At 42.5% G+C, this 16227-nt stretch overlaps 2 protein-coding genes across 2 annotated transcripts; one reads left to right on the top strand and one right to left on the bottom strand.

Annotated features, from left to right (window-relative positions):
• Nucleotides 1–336: 336 nt before the first annotated feature.
• On the top strand, nt 337–8738 carry slc25a37 (solute carrier family 25 member 37). The gene is made up of 4 exons (XM_030105694.1): nt 337–600; nt 4103–4331; nt 4598–4654; nt 5736–8738. Exons 1-4 carry the CDS (start codon nt 406–408, stop codon nt 6263–6265), a joined length of 1011 nt encoding a protein of 336 aa, XP_029961554.1. The 5' UTR covers nt 337–405; the 3' UTR covers nt 6266–8738.
• A 5256-nt stretch (nt 8739–13994) lies between these two features.
• nkx3-1 (NK3 homeobox 1) lies at nt 13995–15049 on the bottom strand. Its single transcript, XM_030104971.1, has 2 exons — nt 14796–15049; nt 13995–14643 (listed from the first exon to the last, which is right to left on the bottom strand). The coding sequence occupies exons 1-2, from the start codon at nt 14986–14988 to the stop codon at nt 14246–14248; spliced, it is 591 nt and encodes a 196-aa protein (XP_029960831.1). The 5' UTR covers nt 14989–15049; the 3' UTR covers nt 13995–14245.
• Between the last annotated feature and the right edge of the window lie 1178 nt (nt 15050–16227).

Genomic DNA, 16227 nt, shown 5'->3' with positions numbered 1-16227 from the left:
CATGCTGTGTTATTGAGCAGATGCCTCCTGATAGGCTCTCCACACCTCTTTTATCTGCTCGTGCAGGACTGAGTGATTACACCTCGAGTGGACCAGCCCATTGAAACACTCCCAGGAACAGGGACCAGCATGGACACACAAGTTTTTATAACAGCAGGGTTGTGAAGTGTCAAAAGAACCCAGCACCGAAACTTTTCATTGGCTGCCTCGATCCGAAAGCCCGCCCTCATGCTCAGTACCTCAACCCTGATTGGTTGTAATTCATAGAAGCCACGCCCCCACCCGAAACGTCACACGGGGCGCTGGAACTCCGGTAAGTAGTGATGATGTTGTGGCTGTCCATGCCGCCGATGCCTCTCTGAGAGGTATCTTGCAAAGGAGAGCACCCGGGCGAGCTCCACGCGCATGGAGTTGAGCTCAGACCGTGCGGTGGCAGCGCTGGAGATGTCGCAGACCAAGAGCAAGGACGACGAGGCTTTCGGCAGCGACGGGGACTACGAGAGCTTGCCACCTCATGTCTCAGTGACGACCCACATGACAGCCGGAGCCGTGGCTGGCATACTGGAGCACACGGTGATGTACCCCGTGGACTCCGTCAAGGTAACGCCGCGCAGGGGCAGCTCGCTTGTTTTCTTGTTCCAGCTCATTCATTAAGCCACCCGCGGAGCCCCGGCGGGCTGCTCGGACCGCGCGCCGCCGCCTGCTAACCAGCGTTAGCCGCGGAGTCTCCGGGCTGCCCATCCTCTGTTAGCCTCGGCGTTAGCACCGCAGCCCCGCCGGCTGTCCGCCGACCCGACCAACTCGTTCGGCAGGCTGGCACCGGTCACAGCTCAAACAAACAAACAAACAAAACACCACGCGTCATGTAAACACGGATAATAATTCCAGTTTTCATTTTTCCCCCCCATTTCCCGCTTCTTTCCTGGTATGATTGAACTTTGCTAACATAGCTGGCTCACTTATCTCCCAACTGTAACCTCAATTCACCTGCAGTGCCAGAGGAAAAATGTCATTTTAATCTTAAACTTTATGAGACATTTGCAAATTATTGATCGCAAAGTTCTTGGTTTTCCTTTCTCACCTGAGTAAGTGAAGCCTCGGACAGGATCTTCCCTTGTCAAACTCAGACCGAATTGAAGGTCAAGGAACACTTGTCAAACTTGATTGAGAGTTACCTGTCAGGACTGAAAGCCAAGTAAGAACCATAATAGTCAAGGAGTTTGCAGAGCACTTTAAAAGTACTTTGATTTAAAACTTCAACAAGTTGATATTACTTACAGAATGCATTAGTTTGGATTTTTCATCATGGGGAAAACAACTATGAATGAGTGGGAGAGTCTCTCCCTACTTTTCACATTTTAGAATGTCCTAATGCATTGATCATTAAATAAAATGACTGATAAATTGAATGATGATGCAATTAATCACTTGCTCCTAATGTCAACACTCAGTACAACTTCATTCATATAAAAGTGTCTTCATGTTCTCACGTAGAACTGCCAGTATAACAATCTTGTACTGACAAACAGGTTCAGCTAACAGCAGTAATTTTTTTTTAAATAGGCGTAATCTTTCATGTAAACAAATAAAGTGCATGTAATGACCAAGAAACAAACGTGAAGACAGTCAAGACTGATGTTCCACACTTGCTGCAGAACAAGTCATTCAGTCTAGGAATCAATGTCAAACTATTAACCAGGTAATTAGTTAGTCAGCTGAAAGCTAATTATTATTATTTTGCTGGTTTTTCAGTGTTGGCCAGATTTAGTTTAGTTTTTTTTTTTTTTTTTTTTCCTAATTGTTACTTCTCCCAAGAAAAAAACAAGTTGTTTCTGTGGTCCAAGACATTAACCTGATATGTTTTACCGGGTTTTGACATTGAATTTGACATTTGAATGAGTTACTATCTGAAAATGCACAGCTATAGACATTGTGAGCCAGATCTGGATTTATTTCAGGAGCCTTTTAAAATTATATGTGAAAAATATGAATTGTGAAGTTTTGAGGGGTTTGTTTAAGTACAAATCCGAAATGTTTCATCAACTCTGCTTCTGTGAAACAAAAATGCTAAATTTGATTTTGTGAGCATTTTCAATCAGAAGTTATCAATATGATAACCATTGACTGACAAAGTAATGAGTATTTTTTGAAAATGTTTAATATCTGTGTATATTCAATGCTTTAATTATTGAAATTGTCTATCATTAATACTGTAAATAGCACAATTCTCCTCCATAGGTACTGAATATAATTTTTAATACAGTGCGGAAATTCAAAAGGCCAGATTTTCTCACTGATGTCGTTTTGAATTTTACGTCCAGTTTCTGAGCGTGAGTCTTCAGTAGATAAATCAAACTATGGGCTGGCTTTGAAATTCCCCAGTAAAGAGCAAAATATGGGGATGAGTATGGACTTTGCCCCTCAAATCCTCTTTTTCTTCTGGTAGCACAGTAGCATTGTTCTGACCCTCTGGCAGCCAACACCCACACTGGCACAGAAGCGACAATGTTATTGTGATATTTTGACTAAAAGTCACCAAATCGTCTTTGCCATTGAGTCACCGTGTTGACGCAGCTCCACTCTACCCCATAGAGTTTCACTACTGAAAACACTGCTGACATTTCCTCTTGAGGTTTCCACATTTACACAAGCATCTTCCAGCTCCGGCGCCCATTCATCTGTTAAGCATGTGAGTGGAGTTTACAGTGTTGTGAAATGTAATTGGATCCGGAGTGAGGAAAGTATCAAAGTCCCAGCGCCTCTGTCTCAGATGCAGGTGGGGGTCTCAGGGAGTAGTCTGTGTTGCTTTAAGGAGGGGCTCCTTATCGGCGGTGCACACATTTGGAATCGGCCCTGGTGCGGTTAAGGGTGTGTGTCTGCAATTACTCTTCTGTGGTGTCGATTAGTTCAACAGCAGTTGAAGTGATGAAGCTGAATTCATTGGGATGTAGTGGATGGGGCGGTTTTATTATCAGTGTGTCTAAAGGCTGAACACTTGTTTTCACTGAGTCTGCAGTCAAGTTGAAAATGTAGGACTTAAGTGTGTATTTTTCTGAGACTTAATATTTTCACCCTAAAAAAAAACTTTTTTAATCCCAGAGGAAAATTCTTTAAACAGAATAGAAGACACAGAAGAAACAGAAAAGACATTTATATAAATAAGACAGAATGAAAACCAAGTAATATTAAATATTAATATATACAGGGATAAGCAGTGATTGATATAAGCATAGAACAAAGAGATAATCAGAAAACACAGTTTCAGAAGTTGATGGATTTAAGAGTGATTTAGGTTCCATTAATGCCAGTGCTTCCTGTTTCCATTTCAGAAAAGACAAGATTTTAAATGGAGGTGATGCATTTTAGTTGCTGACTCAAAATTATCATGACACCAGTTGAATCATGATGTGATTCTCAGCTGGTCTGTGATAAAAACAGTATTACCGTTTTAAAATGTGTGACAGTTTTAGAATGTTATAGTTGCAATAATCCATCACATCCTTGGTTTTATCTAGCTTTTACCAACTTTTTGTCCGTCCTTATCTGTTGAGTCGTGAATCCAAACCTGATTCAATAAACTATCTAAGCCAGAGAGATGTGACCTGACGTGCATAAAGGTGGTCAGTAAAACCGACGCTGCCATATTTCGAGTGCCCCGAGTTCCCAAATCTGTATCTGACGGAAATGTAATTGATATTTTATTGTCAAACCAAAGGAAGGAAACCCGGGGGGACATGGCGAGGAAGATAGACTCGGCCTATCTCCTGAGCCAGTCCCACATCTCCGCGAGAATAAAAACATGCTTTGTGTGGTGCTGATAACTTGGCATAGTGGAGTAAAACAAAGAGCTGCCACAGCCTCACACACCAGCCTGGAGGAGACACACACCAGTCAGCAGAGACCTCACTGCTGACAAGAGCACTTGATGTCCGAACAATGTGACAGCGCAACGAGGAACAATACATGAGGAAATCATGGTTTACCCCACACCAGGTGCCCACGCACCGGCACGCATAATCCTGAGTCCTCAGCAGACGTTATCATATCTAATCAGCTTCGAACAAACAGACACGGTTCATGTGCGTGTCTTTATTTTTTCCAGACAAGAATGCAGAGTCTGCAGCCGGATCCGAATGCACAGTACCGGAGTGTGTATGAGGCGCTGAAGAGAATCATCCGGACAGAGGGGATCTTCCGACCGCTGAGGGGCCTCAACATCACCATGATCGGAGCGGGGCCGGCCCACGCCCTCTACTTCGCCTGCTACGAGCGGGTGAAGCGGTCGCTGAGCGACGTCATTCAGAGCGGAGGCAACAGCCATTTAGCCAACGGTGCGAGTCTCCACGTCACAGCACACATCAGCGGGGTGCCAGAGCCGTAGTCCGGATGAGTCCCGGTGCCATATCCTGTTTACAGTGGCAAGAAAAAGTGCTTCTTCCAAATATGAGAAATCCAAACACGGTGTCGGAGGAGGGGAAGTCGTGTTTTGTTTAGTCAGCACAGCTCCAAATAAAGCTCACATTCCACACAAAACAAGTAGCTGCTGAAATGATTGAAAACGCCGTCTGATGTTCTTGATCTGCTGTGGCCGTTACAGGTGTGGCTGGCAGTGTGGCCACGGTTCTCCACGATGCAGTCATGAATCCAGCCGAAGGTAAGAAAAGCTTTTCTGAGAAGGATTTACTTCCCCTCTTAAAGGGAAACCCCGGGTTGACTGACTCGATCAACTTCATGTGTTGTGATGTGTTCAGTGCCTGGAGAGAAAAATAAAAAGTAATTTATGTAGTTTTAAACAATGTTGCAATTCATTTTGAGAAAATGACAAAAGCCAAGCGCTTTTCATGTTAAGCGTTTTATGAATGACCTGGTAATTTTGTTGCTTTCCTTATCAGTTACCTCTTTTCAGCCATGAATGTTTGCTACAGTGTATCATGTCCTCACTGCACTCTGTTTCCTGTGTCGTCATTGTGCTCATTCATCCTAACCACAATATCACTTTTATCACAGGCAATAAGGAGTTCATAAGTTAATACTTTATGAATGCAACAGTGTGAGTGATTTCAGCCTATAGGAGCTTAAAAAAGGGTTTCTTATTAAAGCTCCAGCACTCCTGTGTTGTTCATTTAATTCAGGGGTGGGGAATCCTGGTCCTGGAGGGCTGCAGCCCTGCATGTTTTCCATGTCTCCCTGCTTCAACGCAGCTGATTGCAATGAGGCTCGTTATCAGGCTTTCTGCTGGACTTGGCCATGAGTCTTGATTCGGTTCAGGTGTGTTGAAGCAGGGAGACATGGAAAACATGCAGGTCTGTGGCCCTCCAGGACCAGGATTCCCCACCCCTGATTTAATTGATCCTGGGCATGTTTGAGTTGAGTGAGCAGCGAGTAGACAGAAATCGGCTCCTACTGAAATGTGCTGTGAAATGTGTTGCGTGGCAGTGAATGCGCAGATTTAACTGTCACTTGTTGTGAAACTTTCTAGTGTAAGAGTGAAAGTGAGCGCAGACTCATCTGTGGTTGGATCGACACTGTAGTTAAAACATAAAGTATCAGTGTCACAAGTGGAATCGGTGAATAAATCAACAGCTCCGAAATCCTGTTTACATTTTTCAGTTGCAAATTTGCCATGGAAAAAACTTAAAACTCCCAAATTTGTTTGACCTTTTCGGTCAAAATGAGCATTTTTGTTTAGAAGTGGAAAAAACAGTGTGGTAAATGTGTTGTTTTCTTTCTTCCAGTCGTGAAGCAGAGGATGCAGATGTACAACTCTCCGTATCGAGGGCTCTGGGACTGCGTTCGAACGGTGACGCACACCGAGGGCGTCGGCGCCTTCTACCGCAGCTACAGCACGCAGCTGACCATGAACATCCCCTTCCAGGCCGTTCACTTCATCACCTACGAACTGATGCAGGAGCAGCTCAACCCGCACAGACACTACCACCCCGGCAGCCACATCGTGTCGGGGGCGGCGGCCGGCGCCATCTCGGCCGCCGTCACCACCCCGCTGGACGTCTGCAAGACGCTGCTCAACACGCAGGAGAACGTCGCCCTCAACTCCATGAACATCAGCGGCCACCTGACGGGCATGGCCAACGCCTTCAGGACGGTGTACCGGCTGGGCGGCCCGGCGGCGTTCTTCAAGGGGGTGCAGGCTCGGGTGATCTACCAGATGCCCTCCACCGCCATCGCCTGGTCGGTGTACGAGTTCTTCAAGTACTTTCTGACAAAGCAGCAGCTGGAGGAAGAGGCCGGACCTCGCCCGCTGTAATGGACCGGCGTGTATCTACACTTCATGGAAGAATGTGTCAAGACAAGGGCGTGCGAGCTCGCCAGGGTTTTTTTCCGCGCCCAGTTCAAGGAAGCGGCCTCATTTTTTTGTCTCACAAGGAAATCGCGGCGACGAAGGCGTGGCGGAGAAGAACACTCCTTTTTAACTCACCTGCGACTTGATTTTGCACAACCAGAATATGCAAGAGAGGCGACTATTTTTAAAAGAACGAGTCCTTCTGATAGGTTTACCGTTTTCCTCCTCCACACATTTCTAATCTCGCCGTCTCGTCTACGTGTGGTGAACACATGATTAAGTTATCTCAGAAAATGTTTGTACTTCTTAATATCGGAACTCCTTATTTATTTTGCTAGTTTTTTTTTTTTCTAAGCTAGTATTTTATGGATGCAGAAGAATGTCAGTGCTGTTTGTTTTATTTCCTGGCGTGTTTATAAAGAACCATCTCAACACATTCCTTAATTCTCGGCAAACGAGACGGATGAGCTGAAGTTGTTCACATTGCTTCACATCTTTTTTTTTTTATTCATGCTCAACATATAAAATCCTTTTTTTTTTTTTTTTTTTTTCCTTTTTTGGTCTAAACATAAAATATCTACTTTTTAATCAACAAATTTTACTCCTCGATGTGTCACATGTGCCGACTTTGCATTTTAAAGTTCCTCAATTGTTATTTACACCAAAGTGTCATTCTGCATTAACCCTTCAGTCTTGTTGATCTAGAACTCTTTCCAGACATTACATCCTACGTGGAATCTCCCCCTCTGAGACGTCCCCGGGGTCTCTCAGTGCCCGTCTGTGTAGGCCGTAGCGGTCCAACTTTATTCGCTTTTTGTAAAGAGCAGAAACACACCAAGCCTTCTGAATCACGCACAACAATAGTCTTAATTTAAAGAAGGCGAGCTGTTGCAGAGTAAAGGCAGCTTGTTGGTGTGTTCAGAACATGTTTATGTATATTTTAACTCATTTCCCAGGAAGCCTCGTGAAGGCTGTGCAGTGAGGCCGTTAACTGAGGCGTCGCTCTTGACTTAATGTCTTGTTCTGAGTGGTTGTTCGAGTCATGCGGACCTTTGAAATAAAGTATGCAGCTTTTTCGTATAAATATATAGTCTGTGTTTGGGTAAAACTCGCGTCGTCAACCTCTTAGCTTTGCTCCATGGATGTTGGGGACACGAGGCCAGTAAAAGCTGGATCTGGCAGCCGGTCCGCCACTCTCCTTCTCCCTCCACTCATCCTGTTGTAGTTACACGTTTCCTGTGTGCTCGCTGCTTTCTCCAGCCTATTGTCTATTTTTGATACTCTTGTGCAGAAATTTAGCCAGATATTGACGCAATCCAGAAAACCGGCAGGTTTATTTGTTTTTAATTATGAAGAAGCTGCTTGTCCCTCCTTCTCCTTGAGAAGTTTGCCAGCGGAGGAATGATCTCGGTGACTCTTCACTGGCTTATTTGTCATGCTTGTACATTCTGGGTAAATTATTACTAAACCAAAGAGATGCATTATGGTTTGTTTTTTTTTTTTCATACTGCTTGTATTTTATTTTATTTTGACGCTCTTTGCCTGCCCTCCTTGAATTCAGCACTCCTCTTTTTTTCTGCTGACTCTGCGTTATTGCTAAGCGCTGCTCCATGAGGCTCGTGAGGTTTCCCGTTTTCTGTTGTTTCTGTTTCCAAAGCTTATTAGCATTCCTGGTAAGAGCCTTTAAAAGTGGAATCATAGAATTCTGTGAATGACCTGGAACGTTTTCAGTCTGACTGCAAAATCACCCCGCGACCCGAATTTTATTGTTGACAATTTAAACTGATTATTCTCAATAGAGTTGCACAAACAAAACATTCCTCACGTGAACGAATCACACTTTTTTTGTTTTTTGCCAGCTACTATTTAAAAACGGCTTTATTCGTGTGACTTCATCCAGCTTTTTGATGCTCGTTGGTTACGCTGAACTGTGTTTAGCCACTAAAGACATGTTTCATACTAAAATCTCCTTGTTTCAAATCAAAAACACATCATCATTTTCCTCTTTGACCTCTTTGAGCCTTGTTGAATTTAATCTTTTGAGAAAACCATTTAAATTCTTGTTCACACTCCACAAAGTCCAAAAGCAGCCTGTCGAGTCGGATAGTTCTTGTGTGTAATTTGCGGTCAGCACTGTTTCTTCCCTCATCAATACTCTGAAATATCGATTAATATTGTGAATCAGAACAGTCGCGTTCTTAATTACATGCTTAGGTTTTAAAATGCAAAAAGAGAGCTATTTTCATGTGGTATTTTCCGTAATGTAAATATTTGTATGCTGATTACGCACAAATGAGAGGAAAGGGGGAGTGGGGGTGAATTTTGCGGAGTGCCATCACGAGGGCAGAAGAGCTCGGACCATGCAAATATTAAACGACTGCGATAACGCCGCAACAGTTTGTAACACTGGAGCTGAAATAAACATGTAAGTGAAAAATGTTGTGTTTTCCTTTGCATCGTTATTGAAGAGTCTGAAAATCAGTTATGCCGTTCATTCTTCACTCAAGTGTCTACATGAATAAAAGCTGAAAGTACTGCAATTATAAGGATCCTTCATGAGATACATGGCTCCAGCAGAGGGCGCCAGAGTGTCGGATAAAAGTTGCCTTTCCAGTCAAATATGTTCAAACCAAGAAGGTTGAAATTTGCCACAACATCCTCAAATACAGCTCTGCTGCTCCTCCTCCTGCTTTTGACTTTAATGATAAGAAGTTCATGGTCCTTGGAAAACAAATATTAATAATTAAATAGAATAAAACTGTCTAAAACTTGGATTTAAAACTATTCTTCAGTTTTCATTATTGGGTCTGAACACTGAAACAAAACCTTATCTGCCATATTTTTTTTTTCGTTTTTCAGGGTTTTTTTGATAGTTGAAAAAAATAAAGCATATTAGAAGCAGCAACACCGTTCTCTCAGCTCGGGCATCAGTGTTGTGTTTCGTCCACGAGTTTCAGGATTTTTTTTTTTCAAGTATTTTTGTTTGAAATTTTTTTCAATTTTCTTGGTAGTTTATCAGACCTGATCGGAGCCTCTTGCCGACATATTTTGACCCACGGGCCTTATGTTTGCTACCCCTGGTTAGCTGATGACTCTTTGTGTTTAATAACAGAAAAACAGCTTATTTGATTTTATGCTTCACATGACACCAAATTGGACCTCCTTAGCCATGAGTTGTCCGCTTTTTCATTTTAATTTGAACCACTTTTTTTGCTAAAGGTTTTTGTCAGACATTATTCAGAATGAAAACAATGATTTGTCTTTATTCTATATCCTATACAAATCCCAGTGCCGTCTAAAAGCATGATTATATTTGGCAGAACTTCATAGTTAAATGATTTGGGGGTTGAAATTCTCATGCATTTGAATGTAAACAGTCCCACAATGCATTGTAACTTACACAGATGTTTGTGTGTGTGTGTGTGTGTGTGTGTGTGTGTTTTTTTTAATTCTCAGCCATAAATTTGATGTGAATTGTTTCTGGAAAAACGTAATTATTCCACATTTAATAAATCTTGAATAAAGTCACCAGAGGTTGGTTTTCAATTTGTTGCTAAATGAAGTGCTTCCTTCTTCTTTTTTTTTTTTTGTACTTTTTGTACACATCAGTTTTACCCTCTACTTACTGTGATTTCTGCATAAAAAAAGGCCTGTTTGTGAATTACTCATTAAAAGTGAGAAATTACAACATCATTTGATTGACATTTGAGTAAAATAAACTGTAAGGTAAAGACTGAGACATTCAAACAAAGATCTGTTGTCATCCAGGTGAGCAAAATTAATTAGGAGTTCATTTGATTAATGGTGGCTTGTTGTTGTCTTTGTGGACAATTATGTCAAAAATGATGGGAAAACAGTGTTAAAAAAATCTGAGCAAATGGTCGATGTTATTTAAAATCTACTCTCATGGGTGCAGACATGTCATAAAAATGAACTCTCTTTCCAAGTTTTTTCTCGATTGCCGAAGTATAAGAGGTGGATCTTTGTTAAGTTTTGCTCCAAAGCTCCTCCCCAAAGAAATCTGTGATTGCTGATGTTCAGGACAGAAACACAGCTTCAAGGTGCAGGGATTGGATGGCAATATTTTCTGCTTCTGTGTGTTTAACAAAAAGAAAGCATATTTCCAGATAATTAGAAATAAACCTTTCGTGCACAGTCCAGTCTGGTTTTCCCTGTTTTAAAGAAATTGTTCGTATTTTTGCTTTGAACACACAAATTTAATGATCTTCGACATCAGTTTGAATGTTGAGGATGACACACATTTAGCTTATGATGATAAGCACATTGCAAATGTGTGTGTGCACATCTGGAGTGTTGTAAGCTGTGTCTCATTGCCCCCACTGTAATTTCAGCGCCAGTCTAAAATTTATCAATGCATTTTTCCTCAATTTAAAAAGAGTGTGCAGCACAAACGACACTCTGAAATCAACAGTTGTTGTTTTGCTGTGTTTTGACATGTGGTCCAGTCAGCGGGATGTTCGCCGGCCTTGTTTACAGAGAGGCAGACTGCACCGAGTTTTATTTCAGACCAACATGCCCGGGGACACGTACACTGACGCTGTTATGCTCAAGTGTTTAGTTTTCGCCCTGTCCATGAACAGGTTGTTTATCTGAGGAGCACAATGAAATGCCCTCCTTACCCATGTCCTCCGCTGTTGTCATATTTCTCCCTCATCACTTTAATCTGCAGTAAACTGTCCCACTACTTTACATCTTCTTGACAAAGATAAGAAGCCTGGAAAATGTCCTCTTCTCTCTTTTAGGTCCACGTGCTTTTCCTCTCTTTCTCTCTCACACACACACACACAGTTCGCAGCCACACAATCGATGTTCGCCATCGGATGAGTCGTGATGCTGCAGTGTATCTGCTGATGGTAGAAGAAAGACAGCTGCTCCTCTGGGTCCGTAACATGAGGGATCCAGTTACACTACCTGAGGAAGTTTACGAGCGTTCCCACGAAGAAGATCAGGGCTCTTTTAAGTCTCCTTATCAACGCTGACAAATTTGTCAGACAGTCACGGCATATTGGAGCACTGACAAAGGCAGTCTTTGTGGTCAGGGTTGGTTTTCTCTTCATCTGTTAAGAAGATCTGCTTGTTTTTCAAAGCATCATTGGCCACCTTGAAGTTAACAACGGCTCCACAGCTCCGCTTTTCACTGCATCACAATCCGTGACCTCTGGAAACATAAAAGATGAGCTCAGCTCTTCAGTTTAAAGATTTAGATTGCATTACAGCCTACATCTTGGATTTTCCTCCATGCTTTATTTGTTGATCCGAGATTTTTCTTTTAAAAAGTCATCAACTCCTCCTCACTGCTTTAAGCCTGTACATTCCCAGATCCAGTTAATCCAGACCCGGCCTGCATGTCACTCCCCAAACCTGAAGAACCGAACAGAAGGGAAAAAGAAAAGAGGAAGTTGTTTTTGCGTCCTCTGCGTTTGTGAACCAGCGTACCGTGTCTCTTTGAGCCTGCGGAAGTGCAGGTATTACAATGGCAAGTACAATAATGCGAGCTCTGCTCACCTTCAGCTTCACCCTTCAGCAGGCTCCTTTATCTGATGCGAGTTCGCTCCCAGCCTGAGACACCGAGAGACGCTCAGAGATACAGTCGGATTTTCAATGCCGTCAAAACAGATCCTATCTGCCCTCTTCAGTCTAATTACCTGTTTACTCTGAGGGCCTCCTGAATACTGAACCCGCTGGCTCTGCTGATAAGAACTCACTTCAGGTCGAGGAAATCATTAAAATAGAAAAAAAAAAAAAAAACTGATGTATTTCCAACTGATGTCACAGTGTATATATGTATATTGACGTATGCATGGAGATAACACGATAAAGATGTTCATGTTTAGATTGAGATAAAAAAAAAATCCTCTTTAAAAATAAACACTATTTATGGTCTAAATCTACAAGCAGACGACTAAAAACTATGTGTTGTTTCTGTTAAATTTCCAGGTCTCTCTGGGGACAGATCCTTCTCAAAGTCAGACAGATCAGTGGCACGAGGGCTCTTAAATCTCCCGTTATCAATTCCATCAGTCCTCTGCTCACACTTCGGTTATGCTGCTGCAAACATGCCCTTATTAAATATGTAAAGCTCTAAATCCTGCGTGTCATCTTATCGGCCCTGTTGGCCACTGTACTGAGTCAACCCGGCGTACCAGCAGCATCGGGCTGTTATCACCTGGGAGGCCACATCGCCGGTATTCAGCCTACATATCAAGAGTTAAATGGGTGCAGAGCTGGTCAGAGGAGGAAAGCAAAAGGCATTTAATTAGCAGATTTGTTCTCGTCAAGTTTCATATAACAATAATCTTCTAAATTTGACGTGACAGAATGATCTGAATTTTCTCTGGATCACCTCTGACGTGTGCTCCAGTTTTGCACTGAGGTGACGGCGATAATGTGTGAGCATGTAAAACCTGCATGGACACACAATATGACGGCCAAACTCCCTACCACCCTCAAGATAAGCTCCGAGATGCCTATCAGTGTACTTTTCAGAACCTGTTCTGTGTTACTTTTACTTAAGGTAAAAGGTTAAATTGGTACTTTGACAAAAGTCTCTTTTAACACAGGTATCTGTATTCTGCTGTAGTAAAGAGTTCATCTCCATTGTAACCTGGTTCTAATTAGTCATTTATAACGAGTGGCTCAGCATCAAGCATTCTGCGGGTCCACATTTGCCACTTGTTGCAAACTGCTGACATTGTACATTTGCTCAATGTCCAGCTGCAACTTCAGGTAACTTTAAGTTAAAAAATCAAATATAGGCGATTCATTTGCAAGAACATTCACCACAGCTCACCTGGGATTAAAGAAAAACTTAACTTGTTAAATAGGTAAAAACACTTTTTATTCATGAGAACTAAATAAGCTAAAGCTGAGATTTGTTATGTAAAGCAACATATTTTATTTCAGCGTGCATGCGCTAAACCACAGAACATGAGACATATTTGTGTTTGATACGGTCTCTTAGCCTTTACAAGTTGAAGTGCAGATATGAACAAACAGGTTATGTTACAAAACTATCAATGATATTATCGTACAGCAGAAGAGCTGGATCACATGAGAGCTATACATTGACACAAGCTGGAAACACACGCTTGAACAGGTTTCACTGCGACATGAAAATGGTACTTTACAAACTAAAGCTTCTGTCTTCGTAATATTTTCCTTAATTCTGCCTGGTAAAAGCAGTATCATGTATGAAATCACTCCTTTTTTTATTTTCATCCTCATTTTTCTCATTCAAAGTTGTTGTTTTTTCGTCATTTCTTGTTTAAGTTGCTGTCCAGGATATCTTCTGGAGAAACTTGAGCCTCCATGTAATTTGCTCAGAGAATCAGGTCCCATTCTTCAGCCCTCATTCACACATCGTTGCTATCTCTGCAGTCTTATCACCTCTGAGTTTAACTTCGTGGAGAAGATAGTTTCAATGTTTTGGAGAGAATACATTCATATTGTTTGCACTACACAGTTTATACTGGCAGTCTTCAATTTAACCATAGTTTCTTTTCCATCCTGCTTAAGTTACATTTGTTATAGTGGAGTTTATAATTTCCTGATCTTCATGTAGTTTACACAACTTTGGGAAGGTTTAAATTGCAGAGTAAAACTTTACTCAGAGAGGTGAAAAAGTTTTCATTTAACTTTTTTTAGCTTAAACACAAAGCATCAAAGAAACACAGACTATCAACATTAATTTAATATTTAATTACTCAACAATGCCACAATTCAATTTGATGATACACTGAATTGCTGTGCAAACTCTGTGTCACATACTGACAACAACATTTTGAAAGAAAAATCTATTTAAAATGCAACAATGTACAAACACACGAGCATACATTGGTACCAAAATGTCTGTGAAATGAAACAATGAATCAACTTTGATTGTGAAACAGAGCACATTTTCCAGAGATGCTGTAATTGTCAGTTTCACCACAACACTGGGCCCCAGGGGCCACCGTAGTCCCACAGGTACGGCCGGTACTGGTAGGCCTTACAGAAAGACGATAATAATGAGGATCTGACCAAGTCCTCCCTCAGGCCCAGTCCCTCTGATTTGTACACGTCCTTGCAGATCTCTGACGTCTGCTGCTTCCGTTTGGTTTTGTACCTCCGGTTCTGGAACCAGATTTTGACCTGGGTCTCTGTCAGTCTTAAGGTGCTGGCCAGGTGAGCCCTCTCTGGGGCCGACAGGTATTTCTGGTGATTAAATTTCTTCTCCAGTTCCAGCACTTGCAGGTGTGTAAATGCAGCTCTGGAGCGCTTCTGTTTCCCCGGAGAGGAAAAACCTGAGTCCGAGGAGCTGGGACACGGCCCGCCTGGAGATTCTGTTGAGTAAGAGACAGACGTTATAGACAGACGCAGATTTATAAATTATTTCACTTAAGAAACAGTCTTCCAGCAAATTACAGTCAAATGCACATCACTGATTTCTTTTATACCATTTGTTGCACTAAAACTCTACAGATCAGAGGCTCACCTGTTCGTTCTCTTTCTGCCGTCTCCTGAGGAAAAAGCTGCACCGGCGACTTCTCAGCTTCCTCTCTCCACACTGAGCACTTCTCTGTCCTCTGTGTGCAGCATTTGCTGGTAAATCCCCTGCCGTCCTTAACGGAGAGGATGTCTTCAATGAGGAAAGAGGTCACGGGTTTGACCGTGTGAGACATGTCCATCCAGCAGTCAACCGAACACACACACACACACCTGGAAGTTTGAACAGCCGCTACAGCCGAGTGTCACTTCGCCTTCTGAATTTATAGAGCGGCAGAGGCGGGTTTGTCTACACAACACTGACAAGTGAAGGAGGCGGGTCCACTCAGCTTATCTTCAACTGCTCTCTTTTTGTTTGGATCTGCAGTTCAACCTCTCCCGAGCGAACAGGATCAGATCACATTCATGTTTCATCAAAGCAAATCAGCTGGCACATTCATGCTTTCATTTAAGATTATATTCAGAAATCTGTTCTTTGCATTATGGCACCATATATGATTCACTTGAACTCCTAAAAAAACACACTTGTTGGGAATAAACCTGAAATCCTGTAAAACTCTTGTGACTTTAAATACTTCTACTGGTCTTCTGGCACTTTTCCCATTATGGCTTCTGACTGAAAAGTTAATAAGATAATCTTACCTCCAGATGCCAAATGACCAAAATAATGTCTTCATGTTTATAAAGGGATGTCTTTGCTTTTTGTTGGTGTAAAGTTTATCTAAATTCAAAAGGTGGCTCTGTGTGAGCTTTGTTTTGTCATCTAAATTTATATTTTTGATGACAAACAAAATAATCCGAGGAACTATTAGCAAAAAAAGAGAACAGGTCCTCTAAAAGCCAATATTTGGAGTATTACTTCTGATTGTTTGATGTCCAGTTTACAGGTTTAAAGAGAAGCAAAACGTCCCGACAGAGAAACCCAGTGTTCAGCATCAAGTACAGATTAAAATACTCTCAGAGCTCTCTGTGTCACAGTTGTCAAAAGGCCTAATCTGGGTGTCCCATCAGCTCAGAGTGGCTTCAGGGAGACGGCCGTGTCTGCGGTCGGAGGGCGAGCGAGGGTGGGGGTCAGAGTGGGTGGCCATGCCTCCTGGAGCACTAATGAGTTGGACACATTTTGGCCGGCTCCTGAGCGGACGCACTCATTGTTCAGCGGCCGTTTATTTGTTGTTCTCTGTGGTTTGGCCTGACCCCTCTGCAGCCGCTGAGATGTTTACCGGCGGTGTCCTCGCCGCTCTGGGATTTCATGCTTCATTTGGAAGGGCACGAACGTAGGTATGATAAACACGGCCCTCTCTGTGGCCCCTGGTCCGGCCGACTCCTCCACCCTCCCCACACTCACTCAGTGCTGTCGCTGTGTTCATAATGTGATGAAAATGCAGCAATTCAGAAACAGATTGATTTCCAGGTACAATTTC

Source organism: Salarias fasciatus, chromosome 12 (assembly GCF_902148845.1).
Source record: "Salarias fasciatus chromosome 12, fSalaFa1.1, whole genome shotgun sequence".
In the NCBI taxonomy this organism is placed as follows: domain Eukaryota; kingdom Metazoa; phylum Chordata; class Actinopteri; order Blenniiformes; family Blenniidae; genus Salarias; species Salarias fasciatus.
Note: the sequence above shows the minus strand (reverse complement) of the source record. Positions and strands in the feature narration are given on the sequence as shown.

Coding starts and splice junctions, on each gene's coding strand:
- slc25a37 (XM_030105694.1), top strand. CDS start 406: ATGGAGTTGAGCTCAGACCGTGCGGTGGCAGCGCTGGAGATGTCGCAG. Junction 4,332..4,597: donor CAACAGCCATTTAGCCAACG/GTGCGAGTCTCC, acceptor TGGCCGTTACAG/GTGTGGCTGGCAGTGTGGCC. Junction 4,655..5,735: donor AGTCATGAATCCAGCCGAAG/GTAAGAAAAGCT, acceptor TCTTTCTTCCAG/TCGTGAAGCAGAGGATGCAG.
- nkx3-1 (XM_030104971.1), bottom strand. CDS start 14,988: ATGGACATGTCTCACACGGTCAAACCCGTGACCTCTTTCCTCATTGAA. Junction 14,644..14,795: donor GGCAGAAAGAGAACGAACAG/GTGAGCCTCTGA, acceptor CTTACTCAACAG/AATCTCCAGGCGGGCCGTGT.